The following is a 15,120-nucleotide window of genomic DNA, read 5'->3' as shown; positions in this document are numbered from 1 at the left end:
CTGAGCCTGCACTGGCTGGGTCCTGTGCGGTGGCTCAGTAACTAAATTCTTGCCTTGCAAGCACCAGGATTCCATATGGACACTGGCTCTTGTCCAGGTTGCTCCACTTCCCATCCAGCTCCCTGCTTGTGATCTGGGAAAACAGTCGAGGATGGCCCAAAAACTTGGGATCCTGCACCTGAGTGGGAGACCTGGAAGAAGTTTCTGGCTCCTGACTTTGGATTGGCTCAGCTCTGGCTGTTGTGGCCACATGGGGAGTGATCCAGCAGATGGAAGATCTTTCCATCTGGCTCTCCTCTCTGTAAATCTTTCCAATAAAAATAAATCTTTTTTAGAAAAGTTAAGGCTGAGGTCACCCCAAGCAAGTTTTCTTGGGGTACTCCCCAACTGGACCTCTGGACTCGGACCCTGGCCACAGGGAAAAATTACAGGAGGTAATGTCTGACCCTGAATGCATGTGCTGGGACCAGGCAGTTGCTGTTGCCTGTGCAATGGACAGCATGCCCCGATGCACACCGTGGGGACATGCATGATGGCCAGCTCATCTAGGCCAGCAGGAAGCGTCAACTGCCTCATCAGAGGATGGAGAGCAGAGCAGCTTGGACAATTCTGGCTAGGCTTTGCAGCATGTTTCCAGGTCTGTGGATGCACTAAGGTGGCCTTTGTCAATGAATAGATCTTGGGAAGAATTTTCTCAACCCTGGAGCAGTGAAACCAACAAGTTACACCCTCAGAACACTCTTCCCCACATCGGGGTCTCTAAGGAGTCATCAAAGCACCGTCCCTCATCCCTGGGTACTGATGTGATTTCACAGCAAGGCATGTTTCCCTCCCCCTCCTTCCTTGCAGACACAGGGGAAAAACCTAAAACATCTGTCCCACCCACCTTCCTCCATATTTGACCCACATGGGTGGCCTATCCCTTCAATGATGTAAACAATATTTTTAAAAAATTCAAAAACAAAACAAAGTCACCAGCAGAGAGCAGACAGTTTAATGTCATTCCCTTAGCTACCACCTTCTGCTGTGCTTCCCCTGGTCAGACTGGACACGAGCCTGGCCTCTGGGCCCCAGGTGGCTGCCCTCGCCTCCGGGACCAGGAGGGGAGGGTTTCCTGCCAAGGCCGTGGGCTGAAGGAGGGAGGAGGGCACTGTGGATGGGAAGCGGGATGTGGGTAGGCAAAGACAGGCCACGTGGCTGTCAGACACCAAGGGGTGGGGACCAGGTTACACATCTGCCTTCTTCACCTGAGGCAGTGTCCAGGCTTAAGTCCACTGCCCCAACCTGCAGAGCCCAGGCTCGTGAGCACAGAGCTGGGGAAGGGGCCTTTCAAGTCTTGGCTCCCTCCTGCCTGTCCCGCTCCTTGGGCAATGGCTCCTAGAGCCAGCTGAGCTGCTCTTCCTCATACCGCTGCGGGTCGATGAAGGGCCGGTCGATGGAGCGGATCATCAGCTCCCCACAGTACACGCATTCAGCGGCCACCAGCTCATCAAGGTCAGCCTTGAGCTGCTCGCGGCTGGGCCCCACGGCGGCAGCTCCTGCCTCGGCCTCCTTGGCCCGGGTAGGGCCCTTGGCAGGGGGCAGTGAGGCCCCCAGCTTTCGCTGTAGCTCCTCCAGCCGGGCCTGCTTGTAGGCGGGCAGGCCAGGCCGCACGGCCTGCAGCAGGCAGTCTGCATGGAACATGTGGCCACACAGGAAGAGATAGAAAGGGCGGTTGAGTAAGGGGAAGTCGCAGGCGGCACACTTGTCCTGTGGCTCCACAGTGCCGTAGCGGCCCCGCAGCTCCTGCAGGTCGCGCCGGATGCGCTGGGCACTGGCTGTGGCCTCCTCCATCTCCCGCTGCAGCTCCTGGATGTGGTGGTTGTAGGCGTTCAGCGAGCTGCAAATGGCCTCCTTGAAGTGGTCGATAGTGACGAAGTCTGGGAAGAAGGGCAGTACGTCCTCAATCTTGAGCAAGGGGCAGCTGGCCAGGCAGGCCATGGCAGTCTGCACGTCCTCCTCCTCCTGCACCACATGCCGCGCAATCTTCAGCCACAGCTTCTTGCGCAGCTCCTCATCATCCTCAGGCAAGTCCGCGCACTGCTTGGCCAGGTCCACGTCCACCTGTGCAGAGACCGTGGTGTTAGGGACACAGGGAGAAAGCTGCCCAGGGAGAAGCAGGGCAGCAGACCTGGGGGAGGAGCCTACGGTATTGGTGACGGACCTGTCACAGCTATGTGATCCTCCTCTGGTAGCAGGACTCTAGTTAGACTAAAACTTAAACAAATTACTTGGTGGTGGTACTGTGGAATAGCAGGTAAACCACCATCTGCCATGCCAGCGTTCATTATGGACACCCTGAGTCCCAGCAGCTTCACTTTCCATCCAGCTCCCTGCTTGTGGCCTGGAAGAAGCTCCTGGCTCCTCACTTCAGATTGACTTAACTCTGGCCACTGCGGCCACTTGGGGAGTGAACCAGAGGATGAGTATTCCTCTTTGTCTTTCCAATAAAAATTTTTAAATCTTAAAAAAAAAACAGTGAAGGGGGGAAGGAAGGAGAGAAAAGAAGGGAGAGGAGGGGAGCCTGGGAGGAGAAGAAGAAAAGGAAAGAGAGGGAGAGAGAGAGAGTAAGAACAAATCTTCCATCTGCTGGTTTATTGCATAAATGGCTACAACAGCTGGGGTTGGGCCAAGCCCAAGGCAGGAGCCAAACACCCCATCTGGGTTTCCCAAGTGACTTGCAGACTCACGCTCCTGGGCCACCCCTGGCTGCCCTCTGGGGAGCGTGAACAAAGAGCTGTGTGGGAAGTGGAGGAGGAGCTGGGACTCCAAAGGCCACTTGAGTATGGGATGCCAGCACGGCAAGCAGCAGTCTCACATCAACAGGTTGCTTAAGGCCATATGCAAGAGTTCACGACAGGCAGGAGTGTGGCGCAGGGCTGAAGGCACTGCTCGGGGGACGTCCACAGCCCCGGGGAGGCAGCTTCTGGGTTGAATCTTAGCTCTGCTTCTAAGCACCCTTGGGCCCCAGCACCAGCAAGCCTCCAGCATGGGATGCTGCTACCACCGCTGTTCTCCCTGCCTCTCTGGGTTAGGGTCCAGACTGGGGGCTCACCTGTAGGGCCAGGTCCACGGCTTCCTCATACAGCTCCAGGACCTTGTAGACGTGCACGCAGGCGCGGTGATGGCCATGCTCAGCACAGAGACGCAGTGCATACTTGAGGTCGTAGTGCACTCGGTGAGGGCTGCTCCCAGCCTGCTCAAGGTAGGCCAGCAGCGAGGCCGGCTGGCCACGGGCATACAGTGACAGCAGGTAGTTGTGAATGGCCTGCTCGGTCTCCCCAAGCACATTCACGCAGAATTCCATGTAGCGGATGGCCTGGCTCACCTGCTGGGTCTCACCACCCTGGCTGTAGTTCACCAAGGCAGGGATGAGCTGCCGGGCATCCAGGCGACTACCCATCTCAATCCAGGCATCCACCAGCTGACGGGGGATGTGGCGGATGAGTATGGGTGAGAATTTATAGAAGAGCTGGGGGTCCCGGTGGCGGGCGAGCACGGCCAGGGCCTCCTCGTAGGCCTCATGCTGGCAGTGGTAGGCCACCACGCGCTCATAGTCTTGCATGATCACCGCAAAGTACACCATATGCTCCGTGTCCCCATGGCTGGCCAGTAGCTCGTGGATGGATGCCCGGCTGGCAAATAGCCACTCCTTGTGGCGGGGGCTGCTGAGGAAGGCCCGGAAGCGCTCGCGGGTCTCCCGGTAGAGGGGCAGGGCCTCGGCGTCGCCCTGCAGGGCCCCAAGCCGGCTCAGGTAGAGCTCGGTCAGCCATGTGGTCAGTAGTGTAGCCTGTGTGCGCTCAGCCGGCTTCAAGCTGGCCAGCTTGCGCTGCAGGAACTCGGCCAGCGCCTCCTCCTGCCGGGCCTCCAGAAACTTGAGGGCGATCTCCTCAAAGTAGCTCTGGGTGAGCGCGTAGCAGCGGGCGCTCTCCAGATAGCGCTGCTGGCGGAAGCAGAAGTCGGCCTCGCGGGCCAGGACGGTGTCCAGGCAGTCGGGCCGCTCACGGCAGTACTCCTTGGCCAGGTCAAAGCGATTCATGTCCAGGTAGGTGCGCCACACGTCGCGGGCTTCCCGCTGCACGTGGTAGCGGAAGACGGCACGCTCGGTGTAGGCCCACAGCTGGCCCGTGGATGTGTCCTTCACCATGTGTTTCAGCGGCCCAAACTTCTCCAGGAAGTGGTCCCGAAGCACCACCTGTCCTGTCAGCGTGCATACTGCCTCCACACGGTCCGCCAGCAGCAGCAGGAAGTGGAACTGGGTCAACACGATGGCGAGGGGTGGGCTGGCACCGGGTCCGACTCCCTCAGGGTACTCCCAGACTCGCTCCTCGCTCAGTAGGGAATCGGGCCGCCCACAGTCCAGCGCCCCATACAGCACACCGTCCCCCATCATCCAGGCGAAGGCCCGGGGAGCAGAGCGCAGCTTGGGGGTATAGAAGGCCAACTCACTGTAGCCCAGGTTGCTGGGAAACTCCCGGAACGGGGGCGGGTGGTCAGTATAGGCCGCAAAGAGTCCCGAGAAGCCCTGGGCCTCGGCCCCCTCAGCTGTTCGCCCAATGAACTGGAAGAGGCGTTGCCGAGTGGTGGCAATGACGAAGCCGCGCCCATCAGGACCCCGCTCAGCCTCAAGGGAGCACACAGGCGCTGGACCCCCTTCTTCATTGAGCACGTATAGGGGACGGAAGTAGAGGTCGGGAGCAGGGCCGAAGAGTCCGCCCTCGCTGGCTGAGAGTTCCGCTTCAAAGATCTGGCCCTGGGCAGTGCCCACCAGGATGGGACCCGTGCTGCTCTCAGTGCCCAGGGCCTTGTTCCAACCCACACTCTCCACTAGCTGCCCCTTCCAGCGCGCCAGTGGCCGTACCTTCTGTCCATTGCGGTTCAAGTACAGGACCTCTGTGCTGCTCAATGCAATGAGCAGGTGAGAGCCTGCAGAGAGGAAATCAGGGTGCCCTGGTTGATGCTGCCATTTCTAGCCTCAGCCGCAACCTGGGCGCACACCCACCCCACCCCAGATCCCTTCTCTAACCCCACCGTCACCTACCAGTATGGTCCAGGAACATTTTGTGAACTTGGGCATCATCCTTGCGCCCCAGATCCACTTGGTTGAGTTCATTAGGCTTGCTCAGGTCAATGCTGCAAGGATGAAAGAGGAAAGGTCACCCTGGAGAAGGGTCCATCCTCGTCTGGGTCACTGCCTCCCTGCCCTGAAGCCCACAGCCACAACTCGGGATTCCAAGCACGAGGGCAGGCAGGTGGTGTCATGGCTCAGGCCCCACCTGGGACACCCGCATCCTGTATCAGAGTATCAGAGCACCACTCCACTGTGGGGTGTGGGCGTCTAAATAGCCATATGCCCGACTTCATTACCATAATCCTACTGATGTGCATTCCACTCAGGTCCAGTTCTTCCAATCATAAATAATGCTGCGATTAATATCTTTGGGTCTCTGCCCCACACCCCCCCAAGCTGGTCCTTTTTTCTATGGCTATATTTCCCAGACTGAGGTAGCCACATCACAGGTACACATATTTTAAATTTCAATAAATGCTGTCAGATTAGGTTTCCCAACAACAGTGGCAACTGACACTCCTGTGTGCCTTGAAAGGGGTATGGCTCGGATGTGGTGTATCCCCAGGGGTTACATGCACACCTGCTTCCTGGTGTTGGGACTCTGGGAATAAGCGGGAACCCGGTGTGTTGGGGTACCCTGTAGCTTCTGGATTCTGAGTAACAAAGTCTCTCTTTAGCCTGGGACCACAGAAATGTATTAAGTATTCTTTCAATATTTTCATTGCTCTTTTTTGACAATTTTTTTAAAAAGATTTTTTTATTACAAAGTCAGATATACAGAGGAGGAGAGATACAGAAGAAGTGGAGCTGCCGGGATTAGAACTGGTGACCATATGGGATCCCAGTGCATTCAAGGCGAGGACCTTAGCCACTAGGCCACGTCGCCAGGCCCAACAATTTTTTTTTTTTTTATGTATTTGAAAGGCAGAATAATGGAGAGGAAGAAGAGAGAAAGGGAGAGAGACTTTCTACCCACTGGTTTCTTTCTCATATGGCTACAATAGCCAGGGCTGGGTCAGGCCACAGCCAGAGCCAGGAACTCCATCTGGGTCTCCCACGAGGGTAGCATGGGCCCAGGCACGTGGACTATCTTATGCCATGCTCCCAGGCACATTGGCAGGGAGCTGGAACAGAAGTGGAGCAGCCAGGAAACTGGTGCTAGCTGCTACTGGTGCAGCACAGTGCCTAGGCTTAGAATTCATGCTTATGAGACAGTGGCCTGCCTCTGCTTTATCACAGCTGGATATTCCAAAGAGACCAGCAATTTTGCTCACATCTTTGCCACACATCGTGGCTCTATTTCAGGACTCTGAGAGCTGATACACCCTTTATTGGACGAAGGGACACATCTAGAGAGAGCAGATGACTGTCTCCAGAGTTCATACCTGGGGAGCACAACTGGGAAGTGAATCCAGGTCTATTTGTTTTAAAAGCAACCATGATTAATTTATTTTAATTTTGCTTAGAAAACAGAAAGACAAAGTGAGAGACAGAGAGAGACCGTACCTCCAATGGTTCACTTCCCCAAATGACTGTAACAGCTTGGGATACCTGAGGCCCCCGCCAGGACACCCACGGAGCTGGTTGGAATGTAAATACACGAACCAACCTGTGCTGCCTTCTTGGGGTATGTAGGAACCTAGATCAGGAGCAGAGTAGCTGACACCCCAAGTGGGATCTTCACTACCTGATTCCTAACTATGCTACCATGTTGGTCCTTCATGGAGATGGAGGAGACACTGCCTGACAATTCCAAATGTGACTCTTTGCCTGCTCCAGGAAGTGACCCGCCTACTGCTGATGCCTAACCCTTCTGGGCCCTTGCTCACCGGCGCAGCGCCTCCTTGCCCAGGCTCATGCACAGCTGGTTGCAGGATACCACCAGGCTGGTGATCCGCTCAGGAGGTGTGAAGTCGATGCGTTGCTTTGTGAAGATGGGTGCTTCTTTCTCCAGCTGCGCAGTCACGTACCCTGTGGGGAAAGGTGAAGCTGAGATCAGCTCCCAACAAGCCTGGGGCAGTGCGGGGGCTGAACACAAGGAGAGGCAAGAAGCAAATCAAGACCCCAAAACACTGACGTCAAAAAGACGGATACTAAACAGTGCTCCTATTTATTTATTTTCATTTTATTTAAAACGCAGACATATGGAGAGAGAATTATTTCCTTGGCTGATTCACTCGCTAAATGACCACAATGGCTAGGGCCGGACCAGGCACAAGCCAGCAGCCCGGAACACCAGCCAGGTCTTCCCCATGGGTGGCAGGGACCCAAGTACTTGACACATGGTGTGCAATAGCAAGAAACCAAGAGGTCAGGGCCCGAGTTCGGCACTGGTGTGTGGGATTCAGGCATCTCCAGGGGACTTTGAGACAAATGCTTGGCTTTTCCCCAAACTTCATACAGCGTGGGAGAGGCTGACTCTTGGACCCCTTGAGATGTTGTTGCAGCATGCTGCACCTGTTCCTGGGGTAGAGTGGCTTGGGCGCTCCCTTTAGTGAGCTTTGGCACAAGCCATCTCAACTCAGCTAAAGCAGGACCCCTCCCTGCAAGTCCACAGCTTTCAGAGGGAAACCTTGGGGAAGCATTCCAAGCAGAAGCACTAACAACCCAGGGCTGCAGGCTCTCCTGCCTCCAGAGACCCCAGTGCTCTGCTGACCCACTACCCTCTATAGAATTCCCCTCAGGCTGCAGGCAGCACCTGGTTCTCGCCAAGACCCTCTTCTGCGATACAATCCTCCCATCCCACCCCCCAGGACCATCCCTTCCCAACAGTCTCCCTTTTAGCAGCTTCTTGACCTTCATTCTCTCCCTCCCACCTGCAGGGAGAGGCCACATGAGAAATGCACAGAATGAGACGTCTCCAGGCAGCGGCCTCCTCGGCAGGGCCTTCCTCCTCTCAGTCCCACTTCCCTCTTCACAGGACTCTAGCGGAAAGGCCCACAGCGTGGTTACCGCAGCTACTTCTCAAACTTAGTCCTGCCACCACCACAGGGAGACTCAGGGGGCCTGGACAGCCAACAGGAGGACAAGCGCAGCATGCACACCCCGGAAAACGATACTGAGCTTTTGCAGCCCGCCCTCCCTGGCCTCGGCTTCCTTACCCGAGTGGGGGATGCCCACGGTGGGGCAGCCGGGCTGCAAGGCGGCAGAGCGGGACAATGAATCCTCGTACTCATCCAGGATGGACGCCATGGTGCCCGGCCGCTGGGCTTTTAGCCCGGGCACCCCACTGGGATCCCCGTCGCCCCGATGGAAGGCAGGGGCTCCCCAACTTGTGACAGATCCTGGGAACCTGGCGCCGCCTCCTGCCTTTAAATCCTGAAGATCTCTCTCCTCTCTCTCTCTCGCCTCTAGGGCGAGAAGATCGGGTGGGACGCTCTCTCCCTTGAAGCTGAAGAGGGTTTGCACCCGACTCGCAGTCCCTAAAGGATCACACGCTCCGGTCCACCGAGCCGCGACAGCTCAGCTGACTCCCGACGCGCGCCTATAACGTCACTTCCGGATTCTCAGAGTCCCCCGAGGTCTGCGCGCGCAGGTCGTCGCGGGGTCTGCCTTTCGGGACCGGGCGGCCCGGGCTGCCGGGGCCAGGAACCCCCCTCCCGGCCAGGGGTAGGCAGCCGGAGCGAGGCAGTGGGTCCAGCCCGGGGCCGAGCCCTGGACGCCTCCGCTCGGGAGTGGAACCGGGGGTGGCCCGGCCTGGCCGGCGCCGCCATGCCCCGCTGCAGTCCCAGGCTTGGACACCAGGAGGCAGTCCAGGCCTTCTCGGAGACCTGCCCCGCGCTGTGGGGTCGCCGCCCGCGAGGGGAACTTCAGCTCTCAGGCCCTGGCCGCGCTTCTCAGGTGATCAACTTGGCCTCGCTGACCAGCTCCTGCCCTCTGTCCCTCCTGTTGCAGTCGCTGTCCGGGTCCACCTTCCCCGACGGGGGCGGATAGTCCTGGCCTCTCCCTCCTCCCACACTCCATTCCCTCAGCCTTCCAACAGGTGGCAGGACTGGTGGCCTGGCCAGCGAGAAGCCATGTCCTGCCCCCACGGTGGTGCCTTGACGTAGGGGAGACACAGCACAAAGCCAGGGAAGATGAAACAGTCCCGAAGTGTGTGTGTGTGTGTGTGTGTGTGTGTGAGACCGTGTCGATTACACACTTGCTAGCCAAAGAGGAGTTAGGCACTGGCTCTGCGCAGGGTGCTAGGCTCACAGGTGTGCAAGCGTCGCCCTGGAGAAGGTCATAAGACAGCATGGGGATGAGGGTGGCGGAGGATGCCTCAAGTAAATACATCACTAATTGATGGGCTTCTTCATAAGATCTCTGGTCCACAAACGGATGTTCACCCGGTGCCTGGCATCCACCGTGCAGGCTGTGGGAACATGACATGTAACAAAATGGAGAGGGGCCTTTGGCTTTGTGGGGGACATGCTTGGCAATACAGCAATGGCGCTGTGGGAACCTGGAGGATGAGATATTTAACGGTAGCAGGTGCCAGGGCCAAGGAGGCCACAAGTGGTGGTGGTGGGGGGGCATCCCCAACTAAAGCATTGAGGGGTTCCTGAACCACGGGACTGTTGCGACTTAGCAGCTACTGCGGCAGCCTTGGCCTCTTCCACCCCGATGGTGTCTCTTACCTACTGGGGCCTTGTTGTGGGCTGAGGAGTTGATTAGCATTTGTTAAGCTTGGCTCCTGCAGGAAATGGTCTTGGAGGCTAGTGGCACCTTGTCTGTCAGACTCATTAGCATCCTATTGTTCTGCTAGAGGCTTGGGGGAAAGGTATATATGGCTGAATAAAGGGAGGCAGAGAGAGATGTCTTCCACCACTACTGGTCTCCTGTCGGTGTCTGATTCCCTGACCCTCACCGTGTCCATGCTACCGGCCCTGCTGGCCGGAACAGGGCCTGACCACTCCCCTTGGATAAGGTCACTGTCTGGCTCCTAGGAGTGCCCCGGCGCTCCCAGCAGTACCTAGAAGCACTCTGTACTTTATGTAGTCATGCTGCTCTTGCTCACCGTCCCTGCCAGGCACAGAGAACCGTGAACCTCCTCCGCTCCCACCCAGGCCTCTGGGCTTCCAAGGGCCCCACCCTGCCCCCATGGCGGTGATGGGTGCTGCTGTCCCAAGTCACTCTGCTGTGCTTCTCTGGGCTCTACCTTTCCTGCCCAGGCTTGCAGCCTTAGTACTGTTTTGTCACCTGAAGAGGGCAGTCCTGGGACTGGTTGGTGAGATTTTGGCTGTGGACATCAGCACCTTCCCCTCCACCCTCCAAGTACCTGCCATCAACCATTTGCCCTCGGGTCTAGGCTGTGCAGGAGAGGGTGACCCTAATGCATGGAGCCTGCTTGCAGCTGCAAAGGATTCTCAGGTCACAGGATACTCCCAGTGCCTGCTCCCTCTCCTCCATGACCCTCCTCCTGTGGCTGTGTGGGCTGAGGTGCAGGTGCCACTACAAACTTGGTCCTATCTCCCTGATGAGTTAGAGACCACAGTCAACCTGCACACATGCATTCTTCAGTCCTTAGCCTGGACTTTGAAGGAGGAGCCAAAGGCTGGCCTCCTGCTCCCTGCCCAGCTACTCACTGTGACCCACCCTTGGCAGCTGTTGGTCTCTGCAGAGTGTTACTATAACACTTAACTAATAGGACTTTGCCAGGAGTCCCTGAGCAGATCCACATGAAAACTCATTGCTATCATTTAACATGCAACAAGGAGCCTGAGCTCCAGAAACCCTAAACATGGATTTGAGCCTCTTTAGTAAGGTTGAGAGAGAGACATTGTCCCTGTCTCCCAGTGAAGCCAGGTGTCAGGAACTCCATCTGCATCTCCCATGTGGGTGGCAATGACCCAAGAATCTGAGGCACCATCTGCTGCCTCCAAGGAGGCATTAGAAAGAAGCTGGGTGGGAAACAGAGTAGACAGGACTCAAACTTCCACTGAGACATAGGATGTAGATGTTCTGGACAGACGCTTAACCCACTGTGCCGCAGTGTATGTCCTTGGCTATAGTGTGACAGTTTCTGCTATGTCTTCCCTTACCCTGGTTACTTTGGGGTGATTGGTTACATTGTGTCACACTGTTTTGTTATCACAGAGGCTGATGGTAGGGAGTAACCCAGACCTTCCTGAGCGTGGGATTCAGGGGTGCCTTCAGCACCTCCAGAACCTCCCGGCTGCAGATGCTCATCCACCAGCCAGGACCAAAGAGCCAGTGAGATGGATGTCACAATGTTGCTGGGCCAGGATGCTGAGTGGTTCACATATTAAAACAGGGGGTCTGAAGCGTATGTGTGATCCCCAAAGAGCTACAAAGGCAAGGTGGTAGGTAGTCCCCAGGAAAAGCCGGGTGCTGGAGACCAGAGGACCAGGGAAGTGGGACAGACTGTAGTCCATTGCGAAAGCTGTTGAATAGGCCCTGGGAAGGTTTTGGTTGGGGATGAGATCATCTGATGTAGGTTCTAGAAAGACGGGCGGTGGCTTGGGTGGAGTCTACCTCTCTGGGAGAGGATGACACCTGAGGCAGAGGTGGGGACAAAGCCAGGAGGAGCCAGGCAGCAGAGAGCTGGCCCAGGGGAAGGAGGGCGGACCAGGGAGCCAATTCTGTGTACAGGGTCCCTGAGCTTAAAGTCTGGGGTGGGGATGGGCAAACAAAAGCAGAATGCCTGGGAACTGCCAGGAACAAGTGACAGGTGACAGCAATGACCGCATTGCCTGGCAGGAGAAGAAGCTGGGTGGAGTTGGGGGGCAAGACAGGTCATGTGACTATTCATGGCCTGAACAGCTACTCCTGAGACACTTACAGGACACTTAACCAGGGAGGCCCCAGCACCATGGGTAAACCTCCAGGCCATTACTAGCCCACTAATAAGTGTATGGCAATGCGCAGGTGGAATGCCTCAATTGACCTGCAAGTGCCAGTTCATGTCCAGGCTGTTCCACTTTCTATTCAGCTCCCTGCTGGTGGCCTGGGAAGGCAGCAGAGGCTGGCCTAATGCCTTGGGACCCTGCACCCATGTGGGAGATCTGTAAGAGGCTCCTGACTTCTGGATTCAAAACAGTTCAGTTCTGGCCATTGCAGCCATTTGGGGAGTGTATCAGTAGATGGGGGTTATTTCTTTCTCTCCTCTCTGTTAATCTGCCTTTCCAATAAAAACACATCCATCTTTTTTTTTTTTTTAAGTAATTCTTAGGACTGGCACTCTCGAACAATGGACTGATATCTGCCCCTACAGCATGGACATCCCATGTCAAAATGCCCTTAACCCCACCTATTCTGCTTCCCATATAATTCCAGCTTAGACACCTGGGATGGTCCCAGAAGATGGCCCAAGTGCTTGGGACCCTGCCACCCAGGTGGGACACCAGGATGGAGTTTCTGGCTTCTGGCTTTGGTCTGGCCTAATCATGGCTGTTGTAGCTGTTTGGAGAGTAAATCAGCTGATGGGAGATCTCTCTCTCTGAGTTTCTCCTCTTTCTGACACTCTGCCTTTCATGTAAAGAAATAAATCTTTAAAAATAGGTATTATTTTAATTTTTATTATTTTTAAAAATAGGTATTTTTAAACAAGTGTAGATTTATAGAAACATTGAGTAGACAGCAATGAGTCTGCATATAATTCAGATACTGTGCTTTGTTATGGACACCTTACATTAATATGGGATCTTATTCGAATTAATGCATCAAAATCAATACATTATTAAAGTCCATGCTTTATTCAGATTGCCTAGTTTTTTTTTTTTTTTCAGATTATATTTATTTTTACCCATGTGAGTGCAGGCTCCCAAGGCTTTGGGCCATCCTATTCTGCTTTTCCAGGCCACAAGCAGGGAGTTGGATGGGAAGTGGAGCAGCTAGGACACAAACAGGTGCCCATATGGGATTTCAACACATGCAAGGCGAGGATTTAGCCATCAGGCTCCGTGCTGGGCCCAGGTTGCCTTAGTTTTTGCCTAATGTCTTTTTCCTGGCTCAGGATTCAGCCCAGGCTGCCCCTTACATTTTGTTGTTGTGGTTGTATCTCCTTACTCTCCCAAGGGCTGTGGCTTTTCCTTGGTTTTGACAAGCTTGAGTACTGGAGAGATTTTGCAGGATGCTTTACATCAAAGTTTGATTCTCTTTCTCTCTCTTTTTGTGTTTAGACTCAGGCTATTTATGGGTGTGGGGGAGGTAAGATGCCATGATCATCCATCATATTGAGAGTAGATATTATGAGTGTGACTGTCACTGTGGACGTTGCTTTTGGTCACCTGACTGAGCGGGGTTTAGCTGGTCTTCCACTGAAGTCAGTCCGCCTGCTCTTCTCCATTATATTGTCTTTGGAAGGAAGCTACTATAACTGGATTTCAGGAATTGCATATTTTGCATCCTTGAGGGTAAAGTGTCTATGTAAGTCTTTTCAAATTCTGCATGCAAGTTTAAAGGATCTGCTTTGGAGTTTAATTTTAACCAGCATATTATATGTATTCACTTTTGTTTATAATTTTTAGGATAACTATATTTTATTAAAACATAAAATTTATAGAAGTTTTCCAAAAAGCCATGCAAAAAGGTCACAATATGCTTATGAAAGAAGGAATTTATACTTGACGGTCACACTATTATTAGAGATGCTGGTTTATTTTTAAGTATTTATGTATTTTATGTTAATGGCAGAGGAGGAGACGTCCTTCTTGTGCTGGCTCATACCCCCAGATCCCGACAGTACCCAGACTGAAACTGGGGACCCAGCATCTAATCCGGGTCTCTCCTGCGGCAGCAAGGACTCAGGTGGTCGGCCTCATCTGCTGTCTCGCAGGGTGTGCGCTGTCAGGGAGCTGGTATCTACACACTCAGGTGCTCTAATACGCCTTGAAAGCCAGCATTGCAGAGCAAGGGACCGCCCGTCTGCTGGTTCATTTTCCAGATGGCAAGTTGAAAAGCCCCTCCCTCAAAGGGAGAATCCCAGGGCCAGCAAGAACCATGTGAACACTTCGTCAGCACTGCTGTCCCAGGTTTCTGCTCTCATGCCAGGTGTAGCCAAGGTTGGGCCTCCTCGGCGAGCCTGCAGGGCAGCCCTACCATCGGGTCAGGTCCTGGGTTCAGCCTCTGGCCTTCGCTTTTGTTTTGCTCCAGAATCTTTCTTTACCATGATGTTTATTTATTTATTTTTTAAAGATTTATTTATTTTATTGGAAAGTCAAATATACAGAGAGGAGGAGAGACAGAGAGGAAGATCTTCCATCCGATGACTCACTCCCTAAGTGAGCACAACGACTGATGCTATGCTGATCCAAAGCCAGGATCCAGGAACCTCTTCCAGGTATCCCACACAGGTGCTGTCGCGCCCACGTGTCTTACCGCCCAGCAATAAGACGCAGACGCGAGTGAAGCCTCCTGCGGTAAAATTTATTGTGCACACCAACATGAAGCGGAAAGAGGCCCAGATCCCGGCAGGCTGTCTGCTCTTATGTGCTGACTGGCCCCGCCTCCGCCGATGATAGGTCGGCGTCATGATTACGCAGGGTCCTGGGCGACTGGATTCGTCAGTCCCAGTGTTCATGCGCCGGCCACGCCTCAGCTCACTGGGCATGTGCTAGGCGCCTGCGCAGTACCACGAAAGCTACGTCACCAGGAACCAAGGTGTGGCTTTTCCGGCCGGCGCCATTTTGGGTACGGCATGTAGCCAGTACATGCAGATGCGGCTGGCAACATCGTGCAGGGTCCCAAAGCTTTGGGCCGTCCTCAACTACTTTCCCAGGCCACAAGCAGGGAGCTGGATGGGAAGTGGGGCTGCCGGGATTAGAACCGGTGCCCATATGGGATCCCGGTGCATTCAAGGCAAGGACCTTAGCCCATGCCGCCGGGCCCTAAATTGTTTGAAAGTTGGAGTTACAGAGATAAAGAGACAAAAAGAGAGATCTTCCATCTGCTGATTCAGTGCTCATATAACTACAGTATCCCGGGGCTGGACCAGGCCGAAGTCCAGAGCTAGAAATTCAATGCAGACTTCTCCCATGAACATTTTAGGTTAAAAAAGAAAGAGAGAG

General features: G+C 54.7%; 1 protein-coding gene across 1 annotated transcript; it reads right to left on the bottom strand.

The window, feature by feature from the left end:
* Nucleotides 1–971: 971 nt before the first annotated feature.
* VPS18 (VPS18 core subunit of CORVET and HOPS complexes) lies at nucleotides 972–8,563 on the bottom strand. The gene is made up of 5 exons (XM_040969417.1): nucleotides 8,212–8,563; nucleotides 6,940–7,081; nucleotides 5,081–5,172; nucleotides 3,095–4,965; nucleotides 972–2,103 (listed from the first exon to the last, which is right to left on the bottom strand). The coding sequence occupies exons 1-5, from the start codon at nucleotides 8,300–8,302 to the stop codon at nucleotides 1,378–1,380; spliced, it is 2,922 nt and encodes a 973-aa protein (XP_040825351.1). The 5' UTR covers nucleotides 8,303–8,563; the 3' UTR covers nucleotides 972–1,377.
* Nucleotides 8,564–15,120: the final 6,557 nt, after the last annotated feature.

This window comes from Ochotona curzoniae, unplaced genomic scaffold (assembly GCF_017591425.1).
Source record: "Ochotona curzoniae isolate NIBS_2020 unplaced genomic scaffold, NIBS_Ocur_1.0 scaffold_4701, whole genome shotgun sequence".
NCBI lineage: Eukaryota > Metazoa > Chordata > Mammalia > Lagomorpha > Ochotonidae > Ochotona > Ochotona curzoniae.
This window is presented reverse-complemented; position numbering and strand designations above follow the sequence as displayed.